Consider the following 27,737-nt stretch of genomic DNA (forward strand, 5'->3'; position numbering starts at 1 on the left):
AGACAGAAAACAATCAGTTACTCTACAGATACTACCAAGATGTATCCCAACCCCTGGGGGCTGGGGATAAGAATAGGCCCTCAGTTTGGCTGTACTTGTCATAAGAGGCGACAAAACAGGCACCGGGTAGATGGGACTCGTCAGCCCGGGAAGGCAGCTCATCTGAGAGAAGGAAAACTCTGATCCCAAACCTCCACTGCCTTGTGGCTACATCCAGTTATGGAAAAGGCTTCAGGAGTCAACCTCGAGGCAAAATCTGGAGCCGGAGTCCCTGAGGCAGTTCATGGCTGAACACAGTCCTGTTCTGGCAACTCCTGCGATGCCGCTGGAACCAACCGTATTGGCTTCTGTCTTTCCATTGGACCATTTCAGCGAAGTGGAGGGGGGATTTGCTGCATGGGAAACAGTCTATCCTCCATATCTACTTTACCCAGGCTTCGCGCACTGGAGAGAACACTGTTCCAGAACCATATTCAGAGCGCGATACCAGAGTCTTCCGAGACTGAAAGATGCCAACACACAACACTGCCAAGATGTAATCTACTCAGTGATTGCTTGGTACAGAAAGCTTGGCTCAATTCAGATTGCTCAAATTTAGGAACTGTGCAACTGAGAGGGTTGTACGCTCTATGTCACCTGCTAGAAGGAATTGAATTGTAGCGTTCTCAGAATGCCCTGTTTTGGGATGGAGTAAGGGAGAGAGAAATTGCTGTCTTAGCGCTGGACATCTGGGACAGTGCAACACGTGCAAATGAACATGCATTTAGTTCCCACTAGTGGGTTTTCTTTTTCCACTTAAAATAAAAAAAGAAAGAATGATCCACTGAGGTCCCTAGGGCACACAATGCTGCCCATTAAGTCAAACTACTGGTCCAGCCATTCCAGTATAATTTACTCTGACCAGCTGCATCTCTTTGCAAGGTCTTAGGCAACTCTGATTCTTCCAAATGGTTAGGCTTAACCTGGATGCTGAGGATGAGCCTTTAGCCGCTAAGCTGGTCCCCTCTTACTTTTGCCTGCCAGAGCTCAACAGGAATACAAGATTCAGCGTCCGTGGGGCCAGCGTGCCAGAGCATCACCGACATCAACAAGAGCTTGTTCCAAGAAAAAGTTGTTGGGGTGCTTCAGGGAATCAAAAGGGATAGAACCAGTAGGTAGCAGGACCCACAAAAAGCTCCCATGTTGTTTGCTTGATGATGGGGAGTTAGGAGGGAGGCAAGAGCTGCAAACTGATCAAAGACTAAAATACTCCCCCAGTGTTTGTGACTTCAGGGCAGACTCAGAACAGGTGTTAGAAGCGGCAAGTGATGTTCCGTGTTCCCAGGGAGGGGTGGAGGAGAGAAGCCTCCGGAAAGACGTCAAGCCCAGAATGCAGCGACAGCTCAAGGAATGATCAAAGGCCGCCTCCCGCATCCACAGAAGGAACATTCCAGAAGCCCCTTCAGCACCTAGCAGACAGCAGCCCCTTCTCTTCAAAGTCTCCACTTGCCCGCTTACGACAGAGCCGGTGGCAATCCTAGCCGCAGGGCCTTCCCTGCAAGGTGAAGCCGCCTGCCTCGGGCCACTGACTTCAGGTCATTAATTTATTTGCCAACATGACTATGCACGCAGGATCTCTGAACAGTCTGCACATTTAAACACAGGCCTCATGCAGCCAGCCAAGGAAGTCATCCTCCATAATCGTCAGACACGATGCAGTGAAGAGTCTAACAGACACACAGACAGCTGCGCGAGCAAAGACACAGGGACCAAGGAGCAGTGGCATCACTAGGGTTTGCGACACCCGGTGCGGGAGGCTAGCGCATCACCCCCATGGTATGGAGTGGACGGGGCAATGACCTGGGTGGAGGCTCCACTCCAAACTATTGACAACCAAGAACGTACAAACAGTCATGCAGAATCAGGCCCACAGGATTCTCTAATCCAGCATCCTGCGGTGGCCTACCAGAGATGACCAAGCTGCTCACAAGCAGAGATAACTGATCCCCACTGATCCTTACCCCACTGCTGTTCCCCAGCAGGTGCTATATTCAGAGGTAGACTGCACCTGAACCCGAAGGCTCCATTTAGCCATAGTGTTTTAAATCTCAGATTCAGTCCTGGTTGGGATTTGCAAAAAAAAATATTGATGAGGCAGTATGGATTTGGTGCTTTCAAAAGAGGCCAGAATGAATAATAGATAAGGAGCATCTCTGAAAAACACCCAAGTTCAAAGAAGAGATAACCTTGGATTTAGCATCTTGCATCGAGTAATGAAACTCCAGGCCGTTAGAAATTCATGCTGGGATGAAGGGGGAGAAAAATTAAATTGATCGATACGGCAAGCCCAGTCCCTCAGTGCAAATGAACATAAACATGAAGCAGGACTGCCGCGCCAGCATGTACCGCTGGCCGTAATTCCCAGTGATTAGAGACTAAGAGGAAATGTAAAGCAGCGTCCCAGAGTGTCATATTAGCACAGGAAAAATCATAAGCAAAATTACAAAAGTGTGAGGCAGAGAGAGGGTGAGGGAAGATTCCGTATAGGCATAACCAGCTCATTTGCTAAGCCAGGGGTGCCCAAACCCCGGCCCTGGGGCCACTTGCGGCCCTCGAGGCCTCTTAATGCAGCCCTCAGGGAGCCCCCAGTCTCCAATGAGCCTCTGGCCCTCCAGAGATTTGTTGGAGTTCACACTGGCCCGACGCAACTGCTCTCAGTGTGAGGGCAACTGTTTGACCTCTTGCATGAGCTGTGGGATGAGAGTTCTCTCCACTGCTTGTTGTTTCATTTCTGTGATGCAGTAGCAGCAGCAAAGGAAAGGCCAGCCTTGCTTTGTGCAAGGCCTTTTATAGGCCTTGAGCTATTGCAAGACCTTCATTCACTCATATAAGTTCATCTGTAATATATTCATTTGTGTAAACGTATGTAAATTTATTCAAATTTTAAATGTAGATTAATTCTTTTTCTCCCCAGCCCCTGACACAGTGTCAGAGAGACGATGTGGCCCTCCTGCCAAAAAACTTTGGACACCCCTGTGCTCAGCAAACTGGAACCTTTCCAGAGGAGACCCCTATAGACTTTTATGCACAAAGGGCTCCCTCACATGAGCTGGAACCCCAAGGCTGAGCATGATGGAAGCAGCACTCATGGTCTGTCCCCACATCTGGTGATCACAGATATGTTGTGGGCAGGAAGTGTTGTACAGAGCTTCCACCTCGGCTGAAAAAGCTAAGCAAGTTCAACTCGGGTCTCACCTTGCATGGGAGACAGGGAGCCGCTGGCAAGAAGCAAAGGAATTTGGAGCCAGCCTGGGATGAATTGGACAGCTGGCTGTGGATGCTTGGGAAGTGCAAAAGCTACGCAGCCAGGATGACTACACCACAAAAGGTAATGTCTGGAGAATGTCACCTCCAGAACAACAGTTGGTCATCCTGGGTGAATATGATCAGGCAAGGTCAACCATCTCAAGCAGTTTACAAGAAAGACCTTCTATAAATAAATATACTATCTCTGAACATCCATAGCCATCAGCCACTGCTAGACCAGAATGTACCCTCTCCACAAACAGGCCCATTTGACTCAGACATCTGGCTATGAAAAAGGCTGGAAGGACAAATTTGCTGAAACGCACCAACAGGCTCTGTTCTGAAGCTCTGCCTCCAGCACTGTGACCAGGTGCCCTGAGGAACCAGGCGATAATGAAAGAGCGATCCTGTTGGTCTCTGGACTTTGGCAACCAGCAGTCCCCTGGAACAAGCTCATCGACTTGCAAACCCAAATGGATTAAAAAATCTGTAAAAGGATCTTATCATGCCTTTCTGATAATATTCCCGAGACAGCTAACAGCATTGTCATGTTGGCATCCTTTAGTCTCGGAAGACTCTGGTATCACGCTCTGAATGGTGGTTCTGGAACAGTGTCCTCTCCAGTGCGTGAAGCCTGGGTTAAGTAGGTATGGAGGATAGGCTGTTACCCATGCAGCAAATCCCCCCTCTCCACATCACTGAAATGGTTCAATGGAAAGGCAGAGGCCAATACGGTTGGTTCCAGCGGCGTCGCAGGAGTTGCCAGAACGTGGCTGTGTTCAGCCATGAACTGCCTCAGGGACTCCGGCTCCGGATTTTGCCTGGAGGTTGACTCCTGAAGCCTTTTCCATAACTGGATGTAGCCACAAGGCAGCGGAGGTTTGGGATCAGAGTTTTCCTTCTCTCAGATGAGCTGCCTTCCCAGGCTGACGAGTCCCATCTACCCGGTGGCTGTTTAGTCGCCTCTTATGACAAGTACAGCCAAACTGAGGGCCTATTCTTATCTCCAGCCCCCAGGGGATAAGATAATGTATACAGCATTACATACAGGATAATGTAACAGCATTACATCCACGGAAACAGGTGAAAGCAGTGGCATAGTTAAAGGGAGTGCAGAACACTATGTTTTGCAGGGAGCCTCAGCGTGGTGTGAAAGCAACCCCTCCCCTTCAAAGTCATTCCAGGTGGGGGGAGCAAAACTATACCTCCATTTTGCTCCCCCTGCCCAGAACGGCTCAGAAGGGGAGGGACCCCTTGCATGCCACACTGAGGGTCCCTGCAAAACTTAGTGCTTAGAACTCTCTCTAGCTTTGCCACTGGGTTCATCTCCGCTTTCAAGAGCACAGCAACTCGGATCATGGAACCAACAAATCCGTTGCCATGGATGATCAACAAACACCGGTGCAAGTGGTGTTCCTGGTGACAGAGATATGGGGTCCTGATTTCACTAAGGGGGACACACAGGTTGAGTCAAGAACTTCAAGGATACTCCCCAGAGGTTACAGCACTGAAGATGTCAAGCCAAAATCAAGGCAACTCCCTGCTCTGTATAATACTGTGAACAACATTTCCTGCAGACGAGAAGAAAAAAAAAAAGCATTATCACTGTGCCCAAAAGCCCAACATTTGCAGCTCGCTGGCAGAGGTTACTTTGCCTCTCATACATATTAAGCTGCGAAGCCCCGACTTCAAGGGAGCTGCAGCTGATGTGAGCAAGAGATAAACCCAGGCCTAGGCGGAGAGGCCCAGATAAAGAGGGGTATTTGAAGGTTGAAAGGAACAGACCCGTATCTCTTAAATCCAAAGGATTACTTCCAGAGGCTTGCAAGGGCTTCTGACAAGTCTATTTTATCATTTTATGCTATGTTCACAGGTGAATTTACATCAGTTCACTACTTAACATGAAGATGGAGATCATTTTTTCCTAGTCTTAAAAAAAAGAGCAAGCTTTAACCCCAGTATGACAGTCCCTGTTTCAACGAATGGACTGCTTTTTTTGCGCAACAGAGATGTTCAGGAGTTAGAGGTAGGAACAGACACAAATCTGGACAGTGGACAGATTGCTGTGTCCCGCAGCAAAAAAATGTAACCTCAAATCTGCAGTTAGAACCAATTCTGCGCATGAAGCACACATATTTTGTACAATTTATCCTGTCTCTGAGGCTTGGCCTTGCTTCTCCAAAGCAACTGGGTTCATTGCCACTCCCCACCAGAGATATTTCTTCATTCACGTACCTGGAGCTGTAACAAAATGAGCAGACAGGCCACATAAGGGCTGCAAGAGAGAAAGGGGACTCTGGAGGCAGGAAAAAGTGTGCAGCTATTTCAGCACAGGGGCCCTGCATAAGGCCGTCTTCTGCCCATGAATAAAATGCGCTGAAGCTTCTACGGTGTGGTTCGTTGTTTGAACCATCTTAACCTCAAAAATCACCTCCCCAAGTGTGCCTTATAAGAGGGGGCCAGAGAGAAGTAAGGGGTTCACAAGGATCCCAGGATCAAATTTCAACCCCATTGCTTATTTCTGAATTCAGGTCTTGCGTGCCAAGACAAGCGTAGCCAAAACAGGGTTGACTACAGACAAAATGAGAGGTTCTGGGATGTCGGGACGCCATGATTTGCAGAGATTCATTTGCTGCGCTAAGAATCCGCCCAGCTGAAATTATCACTGCACATGTTCGGGAAAGGACAGTCTCTCTTTGCCAAACAACGGCTGCTCAGAGAGACTGGGGAACTGCACAAAAGGCAAACACAGTTGGACCAAAGGATGCACTTATTCACACAAATATGTAAGGAGCCTGCAGGATTCGATGCCGCATAAAGGCATAGAAATGACCGCTGGCTGGGATGAATGTGGAAAGGGATAAGGATTTGCCAGGGTGGCTAAAGATTCTAAAATGGAAGACCTCCAAGTGCGGGGTGCTGGGAGAGGGAGACAACGGCCTTCATGCGTGACTTGTAGGGTTCTCCAGAAGCATCTGGGGGGCTGGCCTGGAATCCCGGGATGCAGGATGGAAGCCAGATGGGTTTCACGGAAGGAGGATGTCTCTCTTGGGGAACCACTGTAATTTCTCACGAACCGAAGCACAGGCTTTGGGGATTCATTCTGGCAGATGAGAACACACAGGGGAGGGGAAACTGGGGTCAGTGCTGCAAGACCCCGTTTTGATCATCTGTGTTATTAATTTTGTGCACAGGAGCCCCTCTGCAAGAACAGAAGTACAGTATTTCTGGGTACTAACCTGAAAAACTGGAGCGTCCAGGCAGCACACAGGACCTGTGAAAAGATGGCGGTTGGGGCAACACCAAAGAGGCGACCCCCCCCACCTCAGGGGGAATTAACTGCTGCTAGAATTAATCTATGGACAGGTTTTCCCTTTATGAAATTCTTGGAAGCGCTTTAGAAGGTGCCCTCAGGTTGGTCTGAGCTTACATCACTAAGAACATAAGAAGAGCCCCACTGGATCAGGTCAAGCATCCAGCTAATCCTGCTTCCTGTATCTCAGCGGCCCACCAGATGCTTCAGGGGGCACCCAAGGTGACAAGAGACCTGCATCCTGGTGCCACTCCCTTGCACTTGGCATCCTGAAGTACCCTACTTGTAAAACCAGGAGGTTGCATTTGTCTATCAATGTTTGTAACCTATGATGGACTTTTCCTCCAGAAATCTGTCCAATTCCCTTTTAAAGGTATCTCGGCCAGACACCGTCACCACATCCTGTGGCAAGGAGTTCCACAGAATAATCACAAACTGGATTAAAAAATACTTTGTCTTTTCCAACTCTCCCACCACTCAGTTTTAGTGGATGTCCCCAAATTCAAACGTGCAAGAGGGAAAAAACACCCCTCTATCCACCCCCTGCATAATTTTGTACATCTCAATCGTGTCTGGTCCCCCCCCCCCCGTCAGGTTCCTTCTTTCTAGATGGAAGAGCCTCAAACACTTTCACTCTTTCAGCAGAGGGTGAGCAGGACACACAATCCCATCAGTCAGATCCCCTTCCAGGTCCTAACACCACCCTCTGCCAAGATCACACAGTCTCTGGCAGCCACAGACAGCCACAGAAGGAAATCAGGGAGTGAAACAGCAGTGTGGCTATCTTACCTCATCGTATCGCCTCCATTGCAGCCACAGAGATAATTCTTTGAAGACCTGACTGCTGAGGCTTTGAAGCACGAGCGGCAACACGATGCCTTTTCAAGTCATGCCTTCTGCAAGGCGCCTTATCTCTCCTGAAGCCAGAGGAGGAACGATCCTCCTGCTCATCACTCAGAATCAACCCCGGCAAAGAAAGGGACTGAAGGAGCCGAGCCCTCATCAGAGAGCGTGAAACAGGTCTGGGCTGGCGGGCAAGACGTATCGGCTTCTCCGTTTTTACCTGGGAGCACAGGGCCTTGCACTTACCCCACCATCACTTGGAACATTAAAGCCCACCTCACTGGATAAACTGCCAGGGGTGCCGTGGAGACAAAAAAGGGCCATGCTGTTGAACGTCAAGATGCGATTCACACGGCGTGCTTGATCAGATCGGCTGCGGAGGCTTGGAATGTACAAGCAGCCTGAATGTTGGCAACCTTCAGTCTCTCGAAAGACTCTGGTATCGCGCTCTGAATGGTGGTTCTGGAACAGCGTCTAGTGTGGCTGAAAAGGCCAATCCGGGAGTGACAATCCCTTCCACACCGGGAGCAAGTGCAGTCTGTCCCTGGTCTGTCTCCCTGACTATGGGCCTTCCTTCTTTGCCTCTTAGCCTCAGACTGTTGGCCAAGTGTCTCTTCAAACTGGGAAAGGCCATGCTGCACAGTCTGCCTTCAAGCGGGCCGCTCAGAGGCCAAGGTTTCCCACCTGTTGAGGTCCACTCCTAAGGCCTTCAGATCTCTCTTGCAGATGTCCTTGTATCGCAGCTGTGGTCTACCTGTAGGGCGCTTTCCTTGCACGAGTTCTCCATAGAGGAGATCCTTTGGGATCCGGCCTAAACTGGATAAAAATCACACTGCCTTCCTAACTGCTCCTGGATCCAGCACGAGCTTCTTGCCCTTTCCTTCAAAGGCCTCCTCCCAACTTCACCTCCCTTTCTCTTTCTGTTCTCATATCCAGCTATAGGCATCCCTTTCTATACGTGGATCTGGTGTCTGTGGTTTAAATTATACATGGTTCTCTACTGCCCAACTTGCATCTCCCACTCCCATTATCTTCCCCGTCTTCTTCATTGACAATCAGGCATGCTTCTTGCTTTACAGATGCTATAAGAGCAAAGCAACAGGCAGCCTGCAAGCTAGAGGGACACAGTCAGAGCGTTAACATTCTGACTAAGTTCCCCTGGCATGCCTAGTGGCTGTAAAAGCAAGAAGCATGCCTGATTAACGAAGAAAATGGAAGGTAATGGGCACACCCCCGCCGTAGCCTGGCGACCGTTAACACATGTTTTCCCCAAGGAAGAGGAAGGGTGAGGAAGAGCAGGGGCCAGCACAAAGGTAGCCAGTTATCTTCTGCTGCATCTCTTACTGAAGGGGATTAATAATGTTTGTGGCCACCAAAAATCTGTTACCAAAGCTGGGACAGTGCGCAGCAGTGGGGAGACAGGGAGGAAAGAGAAAACCTCAGCGGGTGAAGGGGGCAAGGCTGCCACTTTCCCCAAATTCCAAAGCCCTTGTGCTCGAAGACACTGGGCTTTTTCACATGTCAGGAGCACAGATTTATTGCTGGCAGCAGCGAGGGAGAAGGCCCTCGAGGCCAGGCATGGATAGAAGGTCAACCAGAAGCTCTTGATGGATTTCTGGACAACCTGCAGGACCTCTACACAGGTTCTGATGCCCAACCATTTAGCTGCTGCAGCAATGACTAAAAGGGTTTTCCCTCCTCTAAGGTGAACTATTAGAATCTCTGAGTTACAGGTGATTAGAATCACCTGTGAACTTGCAGACAGGGTCAGTCCAGGAGTCCGTCCCCCCCCCCCACAATTTTGCACCTGGTTTCACCCCTAGCCACACTTTCAAACTGGGATCCAGTAGGTGAACTTGGGGATCTTAGTCAAAGCCAAGGTAAGTCCTGCAAGTCTGAAACCTGACCTCATACCTTGATCGTCACTGGCAACATTCGCTCTTATCAATGGGTAAAACAATTTGCCCTACAACAGGACAATGACAGACAACCATGTGCCAAGTGGGGGTGCTCCACTGGAGATGCCTGCTGCAGGATGTCTGGGACCCATCCGAGAGCAAAGAGCAGGTGTCTTCTCTTCCTCGCTCTTGCAGACTTATGAAAACAGATATATTGCATTTCTGAAAGTTTCACAGTGGTTTACGATACCAGAATACATAATTTTAAAAAAAAGCATTAAACTAATGATTAATGCAATGCATTATTAACGGATGTAAACATAACAGTTCATCCAATGCTGCATTAACAGAGGCACACAACCCGGCTCTATGAGAAGTCCTAATTCCAATTTGTGCTGCCCTCCTGCATCCAGATTTGGGCAAGACATTGTAAAGAGAACACTGATAAGCTGGAGCTGGTTCAGACAGGCATGGCTTAGATGGCCAAGGGGTCAGGAAAGCAAGTCCTGCGAGAGATGGTTAAAAGAGCTTGGTATGTTTAGGCTGAAGAAGACATCACAAAAGAAAATATTTCTTTGCTCAGCATGTGGTCGGTCTGTGGAACTCCTTGCCACAGGATGTGGTGATGGCGTCTGGCCTGGACGCCTTTAAAAGGAGACTGGACAAGTTTCTGGAGGAAAAACCCATTATGGGTTACAAGCCATGATGTGTATGTGCAACCTCCTGATTTTAGAAATGGGCTATGTCAGAATGCCAATGCAAGGGAGGGCACCAGGATGCAGGTCTCTTGTGGTCTTGGGTGCTCCCTGGGGCATTTGGTGGACCGCTGTGAGATACAGGAAGCTGGACTAGATGGGCCTACGGCCTGATCCAGTGGGGCTGTTCTTATGTTCTTAAACTACAATTCCCAGGAGGCCTTGCAGGTCTCTCGTTATCTGGTGTGCTCCCTGGGGGATTTGGTGGGCCGCTATGAGATACAGGAAGCTGGACTAGATGGGCCTATGGCCTGATCCAGTGGGGCTGTTCTTATGATCTTAAGAATAGAGGACTAAAAAGAGATACGAGAGTCATCCTCAAGTATCTGAAGGGCCGTCGATTTACTCTCTGCGGCTCCTGAGGCCAGGGCTGGAACCAGGGAGTTGAACCTACAGGGGAATAGGTTCAGGCAAGGCATGAAGAACTTCCCAACTACAAGAGCTGTCCAGAACAGTTCCACTCATGCAGTTGTGGGCTCCCCTCCACCGGAGGGTTCCAAGCAGAGGTTGGACAGCCACTTGTCAGGGATTCTGTAGCAGTGGCTGGATCCCAAAAGATCTCCTCTATGGAGAACTCGTGCAAGGAAAGCCCCCTACAGGTAGACCACAGCTGCGATACAAGGACATCTGCAAGAGAGATCTGAAGGCCTTAGGAGTGGACCTCAACAAGTGGGAAACCCTGGCCTCTGAGTGGCCCGCTTGGAGGCAGGCTGTGCAGCATGGCCTTTCTCAGTTTGAAGAGACACTTGGTCAACAGACTGAGGCAAAGAGGCAAAGAAGGAAGGCCCATAGCCAGGGAGACAGACCAGGGACAGACTGCACTTGCTCCCAGTGTGGAAGGGATTGTCACTCCCGGACTGGCCTTTTCAGCCACACTAGACGCTGTTCCAGAACCACCATTCAAAGCGCGATACCAGAGTCTTTCGAGACTGAAGGTTGCCAACAACAGTGAGCCCACACTGAGCAAGGGGATGGATTCGACTATCTCCAGTGCTCCTTCCAACTCATATTCTATGAATTGATTAGCGCATTAAACTCATCTGATCAAAGAACTTAACAGCCCAGTACTTCCTAAATCTCCATGAGGAAGTGTGGCCGATCTAGCATGGCTTCTGCTACAACCTGCAGGGAGATGCTGGAGGCCTCCCTTGGGGTAAGGGAATATTTAGTCCCTTGCCCTGGAATAAACCCCTGAAGCCACAACAGGTCAACTCAAACTTATACCACTGACACAAGTCCACATTGATCCATGCAGGCAGATGAGGCCCAGGAAGGGATTTGGGATACAGTGGGTGCTGCTGTTGCTGAACCCGCCCCCTCCTGGGTCCAATCTGCCGTCCCCCCCACCCCGTCTCTGCCCTGTTCCAAACACCCCTGCCCCCATTCCACCCACGCTTTGCCCCGTTCAACCCCCTCGTCTCCCTCCAACTTCCTGCAGAAGCTTACCTACTCCAACCTCCTCCAGGAGTTTACCTGCTCTCAACATCCGCTGGCATGTTTGGGAAGGCGCAGGTCTTTATGGTGCTTTTGCGGCACCCAGCCACAGCGGTACGCATGTTTCCCACTGGTGTTTCCTTTGAATGGGACTGGGCTGCAAGACTACTCAAGCATAACACACATGTCCACCTCGGAAAAGAGCACACAACTGGGGAGGAGGGGGAGGTGGGAGGGGCCAGGGGAGAGAGAGAGGGGGGAGATCCTTTCCTTCCAGTAGTCAATCGCTGCTCGAGGCCAAACACAGTCTTAATTTTGACAGACTGAACCAAAAGAAGAAACCAACACCCTGCCGAGCCAATCCTGGTCCTCCAAAACTTCCAAGATCCATGTGCTTCCCATCTAAACACGTACAACGCCCCCCCCGAACCGCTACCTTAATTATACATGGACAGATATCTGAGAGGCTGCGAAGTCCGTAAAAAGTTCCACTCCACAAGAGATATTTACCTATGAATCAGCAGTTGGGTTAATTCATTATTCAGCAGCTTGTTACTTCGCCACGTATCACAGCTTGGTAAATTATTTATACCTGCCCGTCTCTTGGCTGAGCGAGTCTCTCTCCCTTTAAAAGAGAAAAATGTTTATGATCTCCCTTGTGGGGAGGATGTTCTAGTCAGAGGTAGCTTGTTGGCAAGTCAGAGGCTTCTCAGTCCTGCTTTCTTTCCCCCCACCGGCCCTGCACTTGTTCCTTTGCATCTATTACCAAGAAGTCTCTGGAAGCGAGACCACAATCAGCTCCAGAAGTTCACCAGCCTTCCCACGAGGAACCAAGGAGATGCGAGCGTTACGATGGTGTGGCTTGTCAACAATCCACCATCCGCATGGTCTGATCGCCAGTAGGGCATGTCAGGTCTTGACCTATCTCAGAGACTAGCAATGGGTCCAGTTCTGGGGGGTCTCAGGTGGTGGGGCAGAGGACATTGCTTAAGGAGGGCTGGGAGTTGGGAGCAAGGCAAGGGACGAGGATTGCTGCAGGACTATCCCGGCCATTTCTGCAATCTCAAAGTAAGGAAACTTTGGGGTTTGCTCGTCATCTGTGCCTTGGGGCAGCACTCCACTTGCCATACCACGGGACAGAACAGGCTCCTCCAAACCCCGGCCCAGGGGACAGATCCAGGGTTTGGGGATAGCCCTGCACTCTGTAAGCGGAGCCTCCACGCAGCTTGTCTGTTTAGTAGATCTGGGTACCAGGACGCCCAGGGCAGTTGCATCTGCCCTGGCATCTTGTTGCATGACCTTCTGGGACATCAGGCAACAGACACGACTGCCCAGAGCATCATGGTGACCAGATACACTGAACAGATGAGCCGAGCAGAGGCAGACTGGGTAAGCTGCAGTCTGGACAGGGTCACAAGCCTGGGATAGAGTATAGGTGTCAAAACCTGCCACTACAGCCAGTGTCACCATTCCTCCTCTGGGAGGTTGGCAGCCATCACTGTTATTTCCCAGAAGCCCCCAGGGAACAATACTACACAGTATCAGACTTCAGGTATGGACGTCACACAAGCTATGCTCCCAAACGTAAAACTACCTTTACCGCAAACAGAAGACTAGCACACAAGGGACAGGCCAACCTAGAACTTTCCCTGACTGATCAAGTTTTAACATGCAAAAAATTGAGTAAGGGAGGGAATATTCAAAAATTACCTTCCCACACATTTGCACTCCAATGTGGTGCAATTTGATCACTGCGTTCTATGGGCATATTGAGTTGGGCCTTCAGTACCCCAATTATCATCCTTTGCCAACCTTGCTCCCAATTCAAAAACAAAAATGCATTCTCCATCACCTCTGAAGGTGCCCTTGGGATCAGGCAGGTAATGTAATTAATCTGCGGAACTCCTTGCCACAGGATGTGATGATGGGGTGTAGCTCAGATGCCTTTAAAAGGGGACCGGACAGATTTCTAGAAGCCCATCACACGTTATAAGCCACGATGGGTATGTGCAACTCCCTGGTTCTAGAAGCAGGCTCACTTTTCCATGCTAGATTCAAAAGTGTGGCAACAGGATGCAGGTCTCTTGTTACCTTGGGTGCTCCCTGAAGCATCTGGTGGGCTACTGTGAGAAACAGGAAGCTGGACTAGGTGGACCCTTGGCCTGATCCAGCACAGTTCTTATGTTGATGCATGGACATGAAGCCAGACCCCATGTCCACTGCTGAAACCAGAAGCAAGAGCACCTTTCATTCTCAGCTCACTCCTGGCTGTATGGTGGCAAGCTTTACAGTTCCGAAGTCCGTCCCCCCACCCCCACAGGTTTTATTTTACAATTAAGTGGCTTCTTTGAGCCTTAATTAATGGCTGGAAGTGAAACTTCTGGAGGTTCTTTTCTGTAATTGCGACTGAAGTTTATGGTATCATAAACAGGAAGCAATATCAATAATTATTGTTGAGCAGTTTGTCAGCTCCAAGGGCAGCTGCGACAGCTAAACTGGTGCGTTACATGATGGGGCCAAGCTACGGAAAGGCCCCTCAAGAGTGGACCAATTTTTTGAGGCCATAAACCTTGACTTATTCAAAATAATAATAATAATATACAGTATTTATATAACGCCTTTCTTGGTCTTTATTCAAGACTTTATTCAAGGCGGTTTACATAGGCAGGCTGATTAAATCCCCGTAGGGATTTTTACAATTGAAAGAAGGTTCTATCTTTCAAGAACCACAACATTCAGATGTTTCTGTCTTGATCTGGTCACACATTCTGGCCTCCATCCTCCCACGCTCAGAGCAGATGGAATAGCTCGGCTCAGCTTGTCAGCTACTTCAAGGTCGCACAGCGCCGGTGGCCTCGAACTGGCGACCTTGTGGATGTTATCTTCAGGCAAATGGAGACTCTACCCTCTAGACCAGACCTCCTGCCCTGTTCAACAAACTGTTCATATGCTTCACAACTATATATACACTTCTTCCAAGTCAGGCCATACCAGAGAAGCCAACTAGCAAACAGGCGGTGCAAGAACAGTGCACATAAAACTAAAACGGTGACTGAGTTGTCGTCATCTTTGGCCGGAACTCGACAACATACTCTTGGCTGCTACATTTCAGACACACCCTCCCTGACCTGGGTTGTGTCAACCTGGGTCACAACATAACATGGGAGTGTTTGAAGATGGGCGAGAAGAGGAGTATGTAAACAACAAACATTAGCATAGCCAGGGGGGCGAAGCGGTAAGTAATGCATGTGCTACAGTGTGCCGTGTAAGCTGCCCCCCCCACTCGCTTTTGGGGCAGCAAAGGTAATGCACAGGTGCTCACCTTTCAGCTAGTGCCTGCGCATTGCTGTCACTGCCCCAATGACTCCGATGGAGCAGAGGGGATGTGATGGGAGGGGGGTGCAAGGGTAAACAGAATGCCAGATGCAGGAGAGTGGCAACAAGATGCAAGTGTCTCAGGCATCTGGTGGGCCACCGTGAGATATAGGAAGCTGGACGAGATGGGCCCTGGGCCTGATCCAGCAGGGCTCTTCTTATGATGGTAAGTAGGAGCCACCGCTTACACAGCGCATTGCAGCTGACTGTAGCTATAACAACTGGCAACCAACGCCAGGCTTTTCTAATCCCCCTCAGAAGCCATTTAAGCTAGTGGCAGTAACCACATCTCGCAGCAATTCACTCCTTAGATTAAGTGCTGTGTGAAGACGACAGCTGAACACGGTGACAGCCAAGACACACATGAAATCTCAGGTGCCCTTTTCAGGAGGCCGAAGACACTTAAGCTACAGGCTGGCAAATGACTCTACGGAACGGCTGAATCCGTCGCACCCTTTCCGCGCCTGCAAACAGGAGGAAGCTATCCTAGTTCGCAGGCTGGCTCCCTGCATGGAACAATCCATTTGTTCCACTTTGTGATGGCACCTGGCATTGGATCCCAGGCTGGGCTCTTTGCCACGCTCACCCGAATTGACTCCGAATCCATTTGCCTCCCACCACCGGGCATGCAACAGCTCTCCTTAATGTGCTTTTTAAGAGCTATTTCTTGCATTATCTCTGAACAACAAGCAGAGTAACAATCTCTGGAAGCTTGTAGATCCCAGGAAGGCCGGTGTCCGAGTGCTCACACAGAGCTCTGCCACAGACAACGGATCTCTGAAGGCCTCCGAGAACCTTTCCCAGGAAACAGCCTCAAGAGGGAAGCCTTTTCTCACCCATCCACGTTGTCGCAGCAACCCAAAAAGCAACTCCTTTACCCTCTTTGGAAAACCACCAGAGCAGCCCTTCCAGATCAGACTAAAGGCCCCCAATCTAGTCCACCACCTTCCTTCCCGGAATGGCCTAGCAGGTGCTTTCAGGACACCCACAAGCAGGGCTGAAAGATCCCTTCTTGGAATGCTCCACAGCTGCCCGATGAAGTGGCACCAGCTCCTTGCCCTACACCAAAGGTCCCTCGGGGGCAGCTTTCCTAGAACACGAAAACAACTCTGACCCAGACGGGTTCCCGTCGAGGAAGGAAGGAAGGAAGGTTTCCTTCCTATCTGGACAGCTTCTCCATCTCCCTTGCAAGATGGTCACTCCAAGCCTACCAACTCCTGTGAGTGCAGGAACTGGACAGCATAAGGCAGCTCTTCTGCAATTTGCAAATGCTTGCCTGTTACTTTTTCTAACTAGTTTACAAGGACATGTGAAGCCACCTTTTACCGAGTCGGGTCATCCAGTTCAGCACTGCCAGACACCGAATGGCAGCAGAGGCCCTCCAGTGTTTCAAACCAGGGTCTTCTCCCAGACCTACCTGGAGATGTGCTCAGGACCTTCTGAATGCAGAGGAGCTCAGCCACTGAGTTACAGCCCATCCCCGACCAGAGGTTCCCATACTTTTTAGTACTGGGACCCACTTTTTAAACTGACAGTCTATCGCAGGGGTGTCCAAAGTTTTTGGCAGGAGGGCCGCATCATCTCTCTGACACTGTGTCCGGGGCCGGGGGGAAAAAGAATGAATTTACATTTAAAATTTGAATAAATTTACATAAGTTTTCATAAGTGAATATATTAAAGATGAACTTATATGAATGAATGAAGGTCTTGCAATAGCTCAAGGCCTATAAAAGGCCTTGCACAAAGCAAGGCTGGCCTTTCCTTTGCTGCTGCTACTGCATTACAGATGTGAAACAACAAGCAGTGGAGGGAGCCCTCATCCCACAGCTCACGCAAGAGGTCAAACAGTCGCCCTCACGCTGACAGCAGTTGTGTTGGGCCAGTGTGGGCTCCAACAAATCCCTGGAGGGCCAGAGGCTCACTGGAGGCTGGGGGCTCCCTGAGGGCTGCATTGAGAGGCCTCGAGGGCCGCAAGTGGCCCCAGGGCCGAGGTTTGGGCACCCTTGGTCTATCAGGATCCACCTAGTTTTATGAGACTAAAAAAAGTTTCACCTTACAAGCTGCTCAAGCCTCCACTTTTATCCTTTTTACCATGGTGGGAGGGCTCTCCTTCTGCAGCATTTATTGAGCTCCACATTCATCAGATCAGGACCATTTCTGGTGGTCCTTTTGCTTGGCCTTTGATAGGAGCCAAGGCACAGTCGCTTGGGAAACTGTCCTCGAGACTATTCCCCCTCCCTTTTGTTTCAGAAATGATTGCAAAAGTGTTGATGAACTTGAGTCTAAACAAGATCTTTCTCCCCCTTGACAACTGTTTCAGCCCCTTCTCCACCCCCCAGAGTCTTCCTAAGTAGAGTTAATACATCATTAACAAATTCCATTCCCCCCACCCCAGATGCTTCTAACCCATCACTCTCATCTAATCAGGGGGGCCTTGCAACCTTCCTTATTAATTGATCAGAAGATGCTGGCAAGTGGCACTTCTTGAGTCGAGATTGTCGCCCTTCCAAGCAAGCTGCCAACATCCCAAGAAGCCCTCCAAGGCATCAGACTCCTCTCATCACAAGCATCACTCCACATCTGCCAAGTGGCTCTAAGAGCAAACCTCATGAATATGAAACACCCAGCGAAGGAGGAACCGCAGGATGGTCGACAAGAGAGCGGCTTTCGGCTTCTCAATCATCATCTTCTTGTTTTGCCAAGGCATGGGGAGGGGGAAGGAAGGAGATGCTTCTGCAGCTATGGCTTTGGAGGAATTAATGCAAACACTTTACATATGCAAATGGGGTCTCAAGTACCAGTCACAGGACAGTCAAGGGGCTGCTTTGCTGCTACAATTACTTAATGGGGGGAAAAAATATTACAGGCTGCCAAGAATTATTATTAAGGGAAGAATGTGAAGAGGGAGATAACTTTATGAAGGCTATAAACTCAGGTCTGGTCTGTTGCACACAGCAGTGAGACAGTAGAGTCATTGGTAGCACCGACTGTACCACTTCAGTAAACAGGTGCTAATTTTGGGATCATTTTCCAATGCTAAACTCTCTCAAGTTGAAACTCAGTGGGATTTACTTCCAAGTAGACACACCTGGAAGTGGCACAACTTCTAGCTGGCTTCAGAAAGGAAGCAGGCAGGGATTGCCATCCTCATATCAGCGCGCCAGAAGAGGTTAGAGTCAAGCTGAGAAGAGGGCCCCCCCCAACATTGGAACTGTGCTTCTGGGGTACTCGGAGCACCTTAGAAATGCAATATCCCAGAAGGGGCAAAGGGGTCTGGAGGCCCCCTTGGGGACAGCCCACCAGAGGGGGCCTGAGCAGGTACCAGAAGGACCAACTGGACCAATTGCTCCAAACTGGACCCCACACAAATCTACTCCTTGTTAATGCAACGTTACATGAAAGTGTGCAGAGATCCATTAACTCACATGCACTTTTAAAGTACATGTCTTGATTGCTTTCCACTCTGTCGTATAGAAAGTCTATCATAAATTTTATTGACATTTCTTGGCTGGGAAACTGGGGCCCTGCAAAAAAAGTGTTTCCAATTGGGCCCCACAGTTCCTAAGGCCAGCACTTGGGTGGTAGGACAATCGCAGTAAGCAACACTGCAGAAGCCACCATCTCTTCGTTGCTCCCCGTCCCAATCCTGACAGATCAATCATATAACTTGCCATCTCCAGCCCTCACTGCTGGGGGCACAATCACTGCAGAAGACAATCAAAGGGTGGAGCACTTTGCAACAACACACCTTGCATTGAAGGTCTGTCACTGTTCTCCCCAGTCATATCTTTGACAGGCAGCAGCTAACCTTGTCAGCTAAGGACGGGGGGTGGGGAGGAAGAGAGGAGAGAAGAGGCCGGCAAGTGACAAGTTTGACATTCTGTCAGATGCCTGGTGCTCTGTTCCTCTCCTCATCCGATCTCTATCAGAGGCTGAACCGTTGTTCTCCACACAGCAGTGCAACCCGATGCCACCGAAGCTCAGCCAGGAAAGACAGCAGCCGCCGGCGGGAAGAGCCAACTGATGTCTCTTCCAGGCACGCTCCAGGCTTCCTTGTTTATGATCAAGTTCCCACCTGGTGTGGCAGAGAGGGGAGGAGACCCCACAGTCACCCAACGCGCATTACTGACGCCGCAATCATTTTTCAAGCAAATGGAGGCCAAAGATGGGCTTGTCAGATATGGATGAAGGGCAGGAAATTGACAGGGACTCCTCGGTGGAGAGCCGGAGGAACGGCCAACTCAGTCCTGCAGCTCAGTGAAAAGGGCAAACCATATCAGAGGCTGAAAATAAAACCAAGAGCCAGGAACATCAATGCCTTCACATTCAGTCTATGGTGTGGCTGCACTCGGTTGGAAAGGTTTTCAGATTCTTTTCACCGACACAATGCCAAACAGTCACAGACTTCTTTATTTCCGCAATAGTAAGTTACACAAGCCAACTGATTCAGTTTGGATACAAATGTTCACCCTTCGTTTCCCATCTTGTTTCTCAAAGAACCACACCCCGAGAATCACATTAAATAAAGTGAGATAAACAAGTTACCCATGTGACACTGTATGTCACTTCCACCTCCTTATTGAGCCTATTATGACAGGTTTGGTGCATGGCCCCAGCTCTAATTAGGAGGTCATTCTGCCCTGCATCTCAAAATGTTCTTGGCCCACAACTATGGTTATACTTGTTGGCATCCTTCAGTCTCGGAAGACTATGGTATCGTGCTCTGAATAGTGTTCTGGAACAGAGTGTCCTCTCCAGTGCGCGAAGCCTGGGTAAAGTAGATATGGAGGATAAACTGTTACCCATGCAGCAAATCCCCCCTCTCCACGTCGCTGAAATGGTCCAATGGAAAGGCAGAAGCCAATACGGTTGGTTCCAGCGGCGTCGCAGGAGTTGCCAGAATGTGACTGTGTTCAGCCATGAACTGCCTCAGGGACTCCGGCTCTGGATTTTTCCTCAAGGTTGACTCCTGAAGCCTTTTCCATAACTGGATGTAGCCACAAGGCAGTGGAGGTTTGGGATCAGAGTTGTCCTTCTCTCAGATGAGCTGCCTTCCCAGGCTAACGAGTCCCATTTACCCGGTGGCTGTTATACAAGATCCTGGAATTCTCCCTTTGGGAAAGTTACGATCTATATGTTCTGCCAATCACGATCTCTTTAGGTCACTTTGACATAACTCTCCAATCCTGTTTTTAAGGGGAACAATAGTCGTTCTCTTGGCTCCAATTTCAGTTATTTTTCTCAAACAAGAGAAGATAAGTTAACCCTCTAAATCAACTCGGAGCACCAGCTTGGTATCTGCTTGGGATCTGTTCCAAGACCACCACCACCACCACCCAGATACCAAAATGCGAGGATAATGAAATCACGGACAGGGCTGGTGCAGCATGGAAAAACTCACCTGCAGGCTACTCCTGGCCTTCAGGATTTTGCATATAGCTCCCCCACACACACACACACCCCTCTAAACACCACCTGGGCATGACCAGAAGTCACCAGCGAGAACCAAAAGTAGTTTCTGGTTGCGTCCAGGAGGCCCTCTGTGGCATGGTGCGGCAGCCATGGAAGCTCAAACCCACAGATGCCGAGCCAGCGGATCAGGAGGTCCCACTGAATTAAGTGTGAAGAAAACAGATTGACACAACACTGAAAGGCCAGGTTCTCCAATGAAATTGACCAAGACAGGACAGACAAAAGACAGGAATTTGCTGCGATAAGACATTGCGATGGCAACTGGCTTAGACGGCTGAGAAGTGAGCTACAGTAGACACTCGTGGAGTTCTATAAAGAGCATATCGGCCGTGCAGTGGCACAGCTAGAGGGGGTGCAAAGCACTCAGTTTTGCAGGGAGCCTCACCACAGCATTCAAGTAGCCTCTCCCCCTCGGAGACATTCTGTGAGGGGGGGAGCAGTACAGAGGCATAGGCAACAGTCCCTTGCACACTGCAGTTTTGCTCCTGGCAAAACTGAGTGCACTGCACTCCCTCTGGCTACGCCACTGGGGGGTAGCTGCTTCCTGTCATTATTAGAATGCTGGACACGGTGGACAGGCAGGTCTAGTCCAGTTAGGCTTTTTTTTACTGTCACTTGAAGAGAGGGGAGAGAGGTAGACACCGAGGGAGAACAAAAACCCAGAGAGATTTGGATTCCAGCACCACTGCCATTTAAAGATCTGGTGCACGGGACTTTCTTCTGAGATTGTGCAAGTTTGTTCATTCATTCATTCATTCGATGTATATTCCGCTTTTCTCCCCGAAGGTCACCCGAGGTGGCTAACAATCAGGTTAAAAATACAAAGCAGCAGATAAAGATTAAAAATACAAAATTTTAAAATTAGAAATTTAAAAATTTCTGTTTTTTAAATAATTCATGTTTGTATGTAAAATGTAATGTACGTTTGTATCTGTGTGTACACGTAGGTGTGCATATATATATATATATATATATATATATATTTGTGTACTACTTAAGTTTATATTCTCTCTACGGTTTCTATACAGAGTCTACACCTATCAAATGTTTATGCCTAATAAAGGTTTTATTGACTATTGACTATTAAAAATACAAAACAGTTAAAACAATTAAAACAAGATAAAATACATAGCACGCAGTAAAAGACAAGTTTATAACAGCCCTTAGGGTGCCTTGAAGGCTTTCCTGAATAAAAAAGTCTTCATAGCCCTGATTCCCGAGAAAGTATATTTTCAGCCCCCATGGAGAAGAGCAGATATGCAGCTGAACATATATGCCATCGTTCTGGGTCAAGATCTTGGGCCCTCCACTCTTATCTGATTAACCCTAGATAACACTTAAGCCATGAATACGCACCACTCTTCCCTGACCGTCCCCACAGCTACTCTGACAAACTAGCACCTTCTGTACCCCTCCCTCCAATTCCAAATTCTCTTTCAACACAAAAAGCCTCGTGCCAAATGCTTCCCCTAAAAATAGAGCCCCTTTTCACAGGTTCGCGTAAATCTAGAACAAAAGCATTTGCGTTCTCACGGCACAAAATCTGTTTGCTTGTTCTTTTTTTTAAAAAGAAAAGAAAAGAAGACTCACCACATGCAACACTGATTTTTATACTCACAGTCATTAAACAGGAATGCCTCTGCCTTCGTTACCACCTTGCAATAATAATTTGAAAAGCAATGTCCCCTTCACTTCAGCAGAATTTATTTTCCCCTCGTTAAATTCTAACAGGGGTTATTTTGAAATAATTTTTTGGGGGGGTGCTTTTCATTCTGCTTCTCCTTTTTGCGAGGAAATATATTCCTTTTAGCATGCGCCATGCTTGAAAAGGTTACTGTGGCCTTTCCAAATACCACATGCTGTGCACAGCGCTAATGATTCCGAGGATGTACAGGTACTTCTGAATGCATCTTAACCTTTGAAAAATAGAGGCCCTCATTGTCTTCCCTTCCTAAGCAGTTTGCTCACCCTGTGTCATTCATCTCTTGCCAGGGCCAACCTGCCTGTACATATGGACAGAATGCAAAGCTGGCACGCTGCTGGTTGTCTACAACAACCAGTGATGCAATGATCACTGTGATGCAGTAAGTTGCTGATTCCTTCTACTCCCAGCACCCTGTAACCCTGGCTACTGCCTGCCACAAGAGACCCCTCCCTTCAAGTAACTCCCTATAAAGACCGGGTGCCAGGTCTCCATGAGGAATTTTTATCAGGGGGCAGAAGGTTTCTTTTGGGCCCCTTCCCATCGGATCATAATTTCATACAACCCGGAAATGCTCTGAAGGGAAGGGGAGGGGCCTCTTACACACCACAGTGAAGCTCCCTGCAAAACTTAGTGCTTTGCACCCCCTCTAGCTACACCACTGTTTGTAAAAATCCCATTTGGGAAAAAAAAAATGGGGTTCATGAATAGCCTGCCTGTGTAAACCACCTTGAGTTACAAGTAAAAACAGAAAGACGGTATATAAATAAATAAATATAAAAATAAATATAAAAATAAATAAATAAAAATAAATAAATAAAAATAAATAAATAAAAATAAATAAAAAATAAACAAAAATAAATAAATAAACAAACAAACTCCCTCATTGCCCCCCCCTTCCATCATTCAATGGCCAAGTTCTTGCTTGGGCATCCAAGATGTCCCAGGTTCACTCCTTGATCTGTTAAATAGAATTCTGGTGGTAGGGTTGGCAAAAACCTTAGCCTTTTACTTTGAAGCTCTCCTACCAGCCAAGTACACAGTTACGAACTAGAGCAGTGGCTCCCAACCATTTTCCCACTTGCATACCCCTTGGCAGCCCATTCTATAAATTGTACCCCTCAGATTAGCCCTGCAAGGCTTTCTAATACAGCCCTGCCTTTTCCCACCATTATTCTTTTTCAAGTACCCCTGAAGGTTCTGGCAAGTACCCCTGGGGGGTACAACGTACCCCAGGTTGGAAATTGCTGAACTAGAGGGACAACTGGTTATCTGACTCAATATCAAAGCAACTTTGCCTGACCCACCACATACCAATGACTTGACACACAGACACTTCCAAACAACCGACTGAACACACATGTGAATTGGGTACCAACTGAATGAAATTGGAATTTCATGGAAGGCCAGAATTTCATGGAAGGCCAATGAAAATGGAATTACAGGTGGTATTTTCTTGCGCTCGCCTGGAATTAGACAGGATCTCCTACAACCCTCCACAGTTCTTTGCACTGTGGAAGTATTTTCCAATCTGCATCAGACTCTTGATTTTTTTACTGCCTTTTATCTTATTTACACCAGTCTCGCCAAGTTGTCCACAACAGCTGCTACCCTCTGCATATTCTTCAGCCTGCATTTCATTTATTCGCCAAATTTATAAATTGCTTTCTATCCAAGGAAATCACAAAGTGGTTGAACCAACGAAGACAGCCAACTCAAACCATTCAGGAATTAGGATAACCCAAACAAAGCCTAGGCCTGAGCTGGAAGTCACTTGGTCAAAGTCTTTTTGTCACCACTGCCACTTTCACAGAGCAGTGGTCTTCTTCCTAGGGGTCACCAGCTCGGACAGCCATTTCCCACCCACCCCCTAATCCCCCTGGCAGTATACAATTCCCCTCTGCAAACCCAAGTTCACAAGGTGGGGTTCTCATCACACTCATCAGACGGTTGCATTGCACTCACCAAGGCCAATGAAAATAAGGAAGTCTGAACCAATATGGTGCTGGTCGTATTCTTCCTGCACCAAGAGCCATGCTGCGGTCTGCACACACATTCATAAAGACCATCTTCCGATTCATTTGCTTTGGAATATTACATTGCTGCGATATTTTATTTTTTCCACCTCCTGCCCTGTTATTTGTTGCGCAGAAGTTCACCAAGAGAGCAAGCACAGCTGACATATTTTGGGGAGGGAGGAGAGGCAGTGAGGGGCAAGGGAGAAAAATCAATAAGAAATCAACTGTGATTAATGCTGTTTGACAATTTTTTCACATTAATCACATTTCCACGCTCCGGAGCATGCAAAGCGGAAAAATCCATACTCATAAAAGTGTAATTGTGTACATTCTTTCTACTTACATAGAGGCCGGGGTGGGGTGGGAGGGTTCGCTGCCTAGAATAATCCAAGGAAATCATTCAAATGAACAAAAGGAATGGGGGTTCTCTATTCTGAAGTTACAAGTGCAGGGGTGGGGCGAAAGAATCACAAAGGACTGCAGATACCACCCTGCTCTTAGCCCCTGCGGAAATCAGCAACTCCAAGCCTTCCGAGACAGCAGGAGTTGGGCTCAACTCAACTTCCAATCCCAGCAGGACTGAAAACAGATACAGGTGCCCCCCATTATCTGCAGGAGATACCATTAATATTGGAAACTGCAGATAAGCAGGAGCCTACTCTCAGCGGTCCCCCCCACACACACACATCCCACCCACTACCTTTACCTACCTTCGTTACATTTGCACAAAGTAATAGGTCTTGTTTAGCCAAATGCTATAAGCCAGTGATTTTCAACCTCTCACAGCACACTGACAAGGCACTAAAATGGTCAAGACACACCACTAGGTTTTTGACAACTGACAAGGCACACCATGCTGCCAGTGGGGGGTTCACATCTCCCACTGGCCCTATTAATAAATGACCTTCCCCCAAATTCCTGTGGCACACCTGTGGACCACTCATGGCACACCAGTGTGCCACAGCGCAGTGGCTGAAAATGGCCGCTATAAGCAGAGAGCTTACAGCAAGACAAACAGGCAAGGAGCCTGCAGGCTAGTATTGGCAACCTTCAGTCTCGAAAGACTATGGTATCGCGCTCTGAAAGGTGGTTCTGGAACAGCGTCTAGTGTGGCTGAAAAGGCCGATTCGGGAGTGACAATCCCTTCCACACTGGGAGCAAGTGCAGTCTGTCCCTGGCCTGTCTCCCTGGCTATGGGCCTTCCTTCTTTGCCTCTTAGCCTCAGACTGTTGGCAAAGTGTCTCTTCAAACTGGGAAAGGCCATGCTGCACAGCCTGCCTCCAAGCGGGCCGCTCAGAGGCCAGGGTTTCCCACTTGTTGAGGTCCATCCCTAAGGCCTTCAGATCCCTCTTGCAGATGTCCTTGTATCGCAGCTGTGGTCTACCTGTAGGGCGCTTTCCTTGCACGAGTTCTCCATAGAGGAGATCCTTTGGGATCCGACCATCATCCATTCTCACGACATGACCAAGCCAACGCAGGCGTCTCTGTTTCAGCAGTGAATACATGCTAGGGATTCCAGCACGTTCCAGGACTGTGTTGTTTGGAACTTTGTCCTGCCAGGTGATGCCGAGGATGCGTCGGAGGCAGCGCATGTGGAAAGCGCTCAGTTTCCTCTCCTGTTGTGAGCGAAGAGTCCATGACTCGCTGCAGTACAGAAGTGTTCTCAGGACGCAAGCTCTGTAGACCTGGATCTTGGTATGTTCCGTCAGCTTCTTGTTGGACCAGACTCTCTTTGTGAGTCTGGAAAACGTGGTAGCTGCTTTACCAATGCGCTTGTTTAGCTCGGTATCGAGAGAAAGAGTGTCGGAGATCGTTGAGCCAAGGTACACAAAGTCATGGACAACCTCCAGTTCATGCTCAGAGATTGTAATGCAGGGAGGTGAGTCCACATCCTGAACCATGACCTGTGTTTTCTTCAGGCTGATTGTCAGTCCAAAATCTTGGCAGGCCTTGCTAAAACGATCCATGAGCTGCTGGAGATCTTTGGCAGAGTGGGTAGTGACAGCTGCATCGTCGGCAAAGAGGAAGTCACGCAGACATTTCAGCTGGACTTTGGATTTTGCTCTCAGTCTGGAGAGGTTGAAGAGCTTTCCGTCTGATCTGGTCCGGAGATAGATGCCTGCAGGCTACAGTGTAGACTAAGAGTGAAAGTTCTCATTCCCTGTTTGCTCAATGTCCCTTCCAGGCTGCCTGCCTGCTTGCCTTGCTATATGCTCTCTGCTTATAGCCTTAGTTAAAGCAAGACATAGTTCTGTCATAAAGCAAGACATAGTTCCTGTTCTGTCATAGGAATTTGAGGGAGAAAAACAAAGGTAAGCAAGATCAACTTCTTGCTTCACAAGAAGCACAGATGATAGAGATAACCACAGTGTGCTGAGAGATAAAAAACACAAAAATTGCTGGAGTAGACAATACTGATCATAGTGGACCAAGGTGAGGACTTCTTGTGCAAACCACACAATATCCACTCCAATCCCAAAGCCAACCTGTGGCTTCCAATTTGGCCCTAGAACGATGAAGTCATAAGCAGGGTTGCCTCTTTCATCCAGGCTTCTCCCCACCTTGATGTCCTCATCACACGGATCGCTTGAAGTACACAACCCAGGCACCTGAACCTTTCCCCCATGCCAGTGGCGTAGCTGGAGGGAGGGCGGAGCACTCAGGCTGGCAGGGAGCCTCAGCGAGGAGGGCAAGCAGCCCCTCCCTTCGGAGCCATTCCCAGCGGGGGGAGCAAAACGGAGCCACCCCCTCCAGCTATGCCACTGTCCCATGCTTGCTATACACTTGGCCACTAGAAGATAGACGTGTGCACAATTTCCATGCTTTCCTCGTTTCCATATTGTGCATACTCTCCAGGTCTATTGCACAAAAGATTTACTGCTTAATTAATAACTTCACTGTGAGCAATTAAAGGTGTGTTGGAAAGGAGATAATACATTTTTTTTCCAGAAGAAAGCATCAGTTTTTCCTTCAGCAAACAGCTGAATGCATACAGTAATTAAACAAATGTTCAGCTTGGCACGCTACATTCCTGCAGCAACCACACGAGTTCGCTCACAATTGGATTTTTACTGCCGTTCGTTGCACAAAATAAAAAGAACTCCAAAAAGCATTTTGTTCTCATAAATCCCTCATGGCAATTGGTTTTTTCCTGGGAGAAGTGGGAGACCCCACCATCCGCAATAAATTAAGGACCCAAACGTGTCAACACCAGTGCTGATGCACCCATAATACATCCCCAAGCTATGGGAATCAAAATAAGGGAGGCCAGGTTCCCTTACCTTAAGAACATAAGAACATAAGAACAGCCCCACTGGATCAGGCCATAGGCCCATCTAGTCCAGCTTCCTGTATCTCACAGCGGCCCACCAAATGCCCCAGGGAGCACACCAGATAACAAGAGACCTCATCCTGGTGCTCTCCCCTACATCTGGCATTCTGACTTAACCCATTCCTAAAATCAGGAGGTTGCGCATACACATCATGGCTTGTACCCCATAATGGATTTTTCCTCCAGAAACTCGTCCAATCCCCTTTTAAAGGCGTCTAGGCTAGACGCCAGCACCACATCCTGTGGCAAGGAGTTCCACAGACCGACTACGCGCTGAGTAAAGAAATATTTTCTTTTGTCTGTCCTAACCC

The 27,737-nt window shown here is 48.6% G+C and overlaps 1 protein-coding gene across 1 annotated transcript in view; it reads right to left on the reverse strand.

Annotated features, from left to right (window-relative positions):
* The window catches only part of HS6ST2 (heparan sulfate 6-O-sulfotransferase 2), a 147,821-nt gene that overhangs the window by 77,291 nt on the left and 42,793 nt on the right, over positions 1-27,737 (reverse strand). Inside the window, 1 exon segment of the mRNA XM_066640149.1 lies at positions 26,833-26,849. Coding sequence (XP_066496246.1) covers positions 26,833-26,849 — 17 coding nt within the window.

This window comes from Tiliqua scincoides, chromosome 12, assembly GCF_035046505.1.
Source record: "Tiliqua scincoides isolate rTilSci1 chromosome 12, rTilSci1.hap2, whole genome shotgun sequence".
Taxonomy (NCBI): domain Eukaryota; kingdom Metazoa; phylum Chordata; class Lepidosauria; order Squamata; family Scincidae; genus Tiliqua; species Tiliqua scincoides.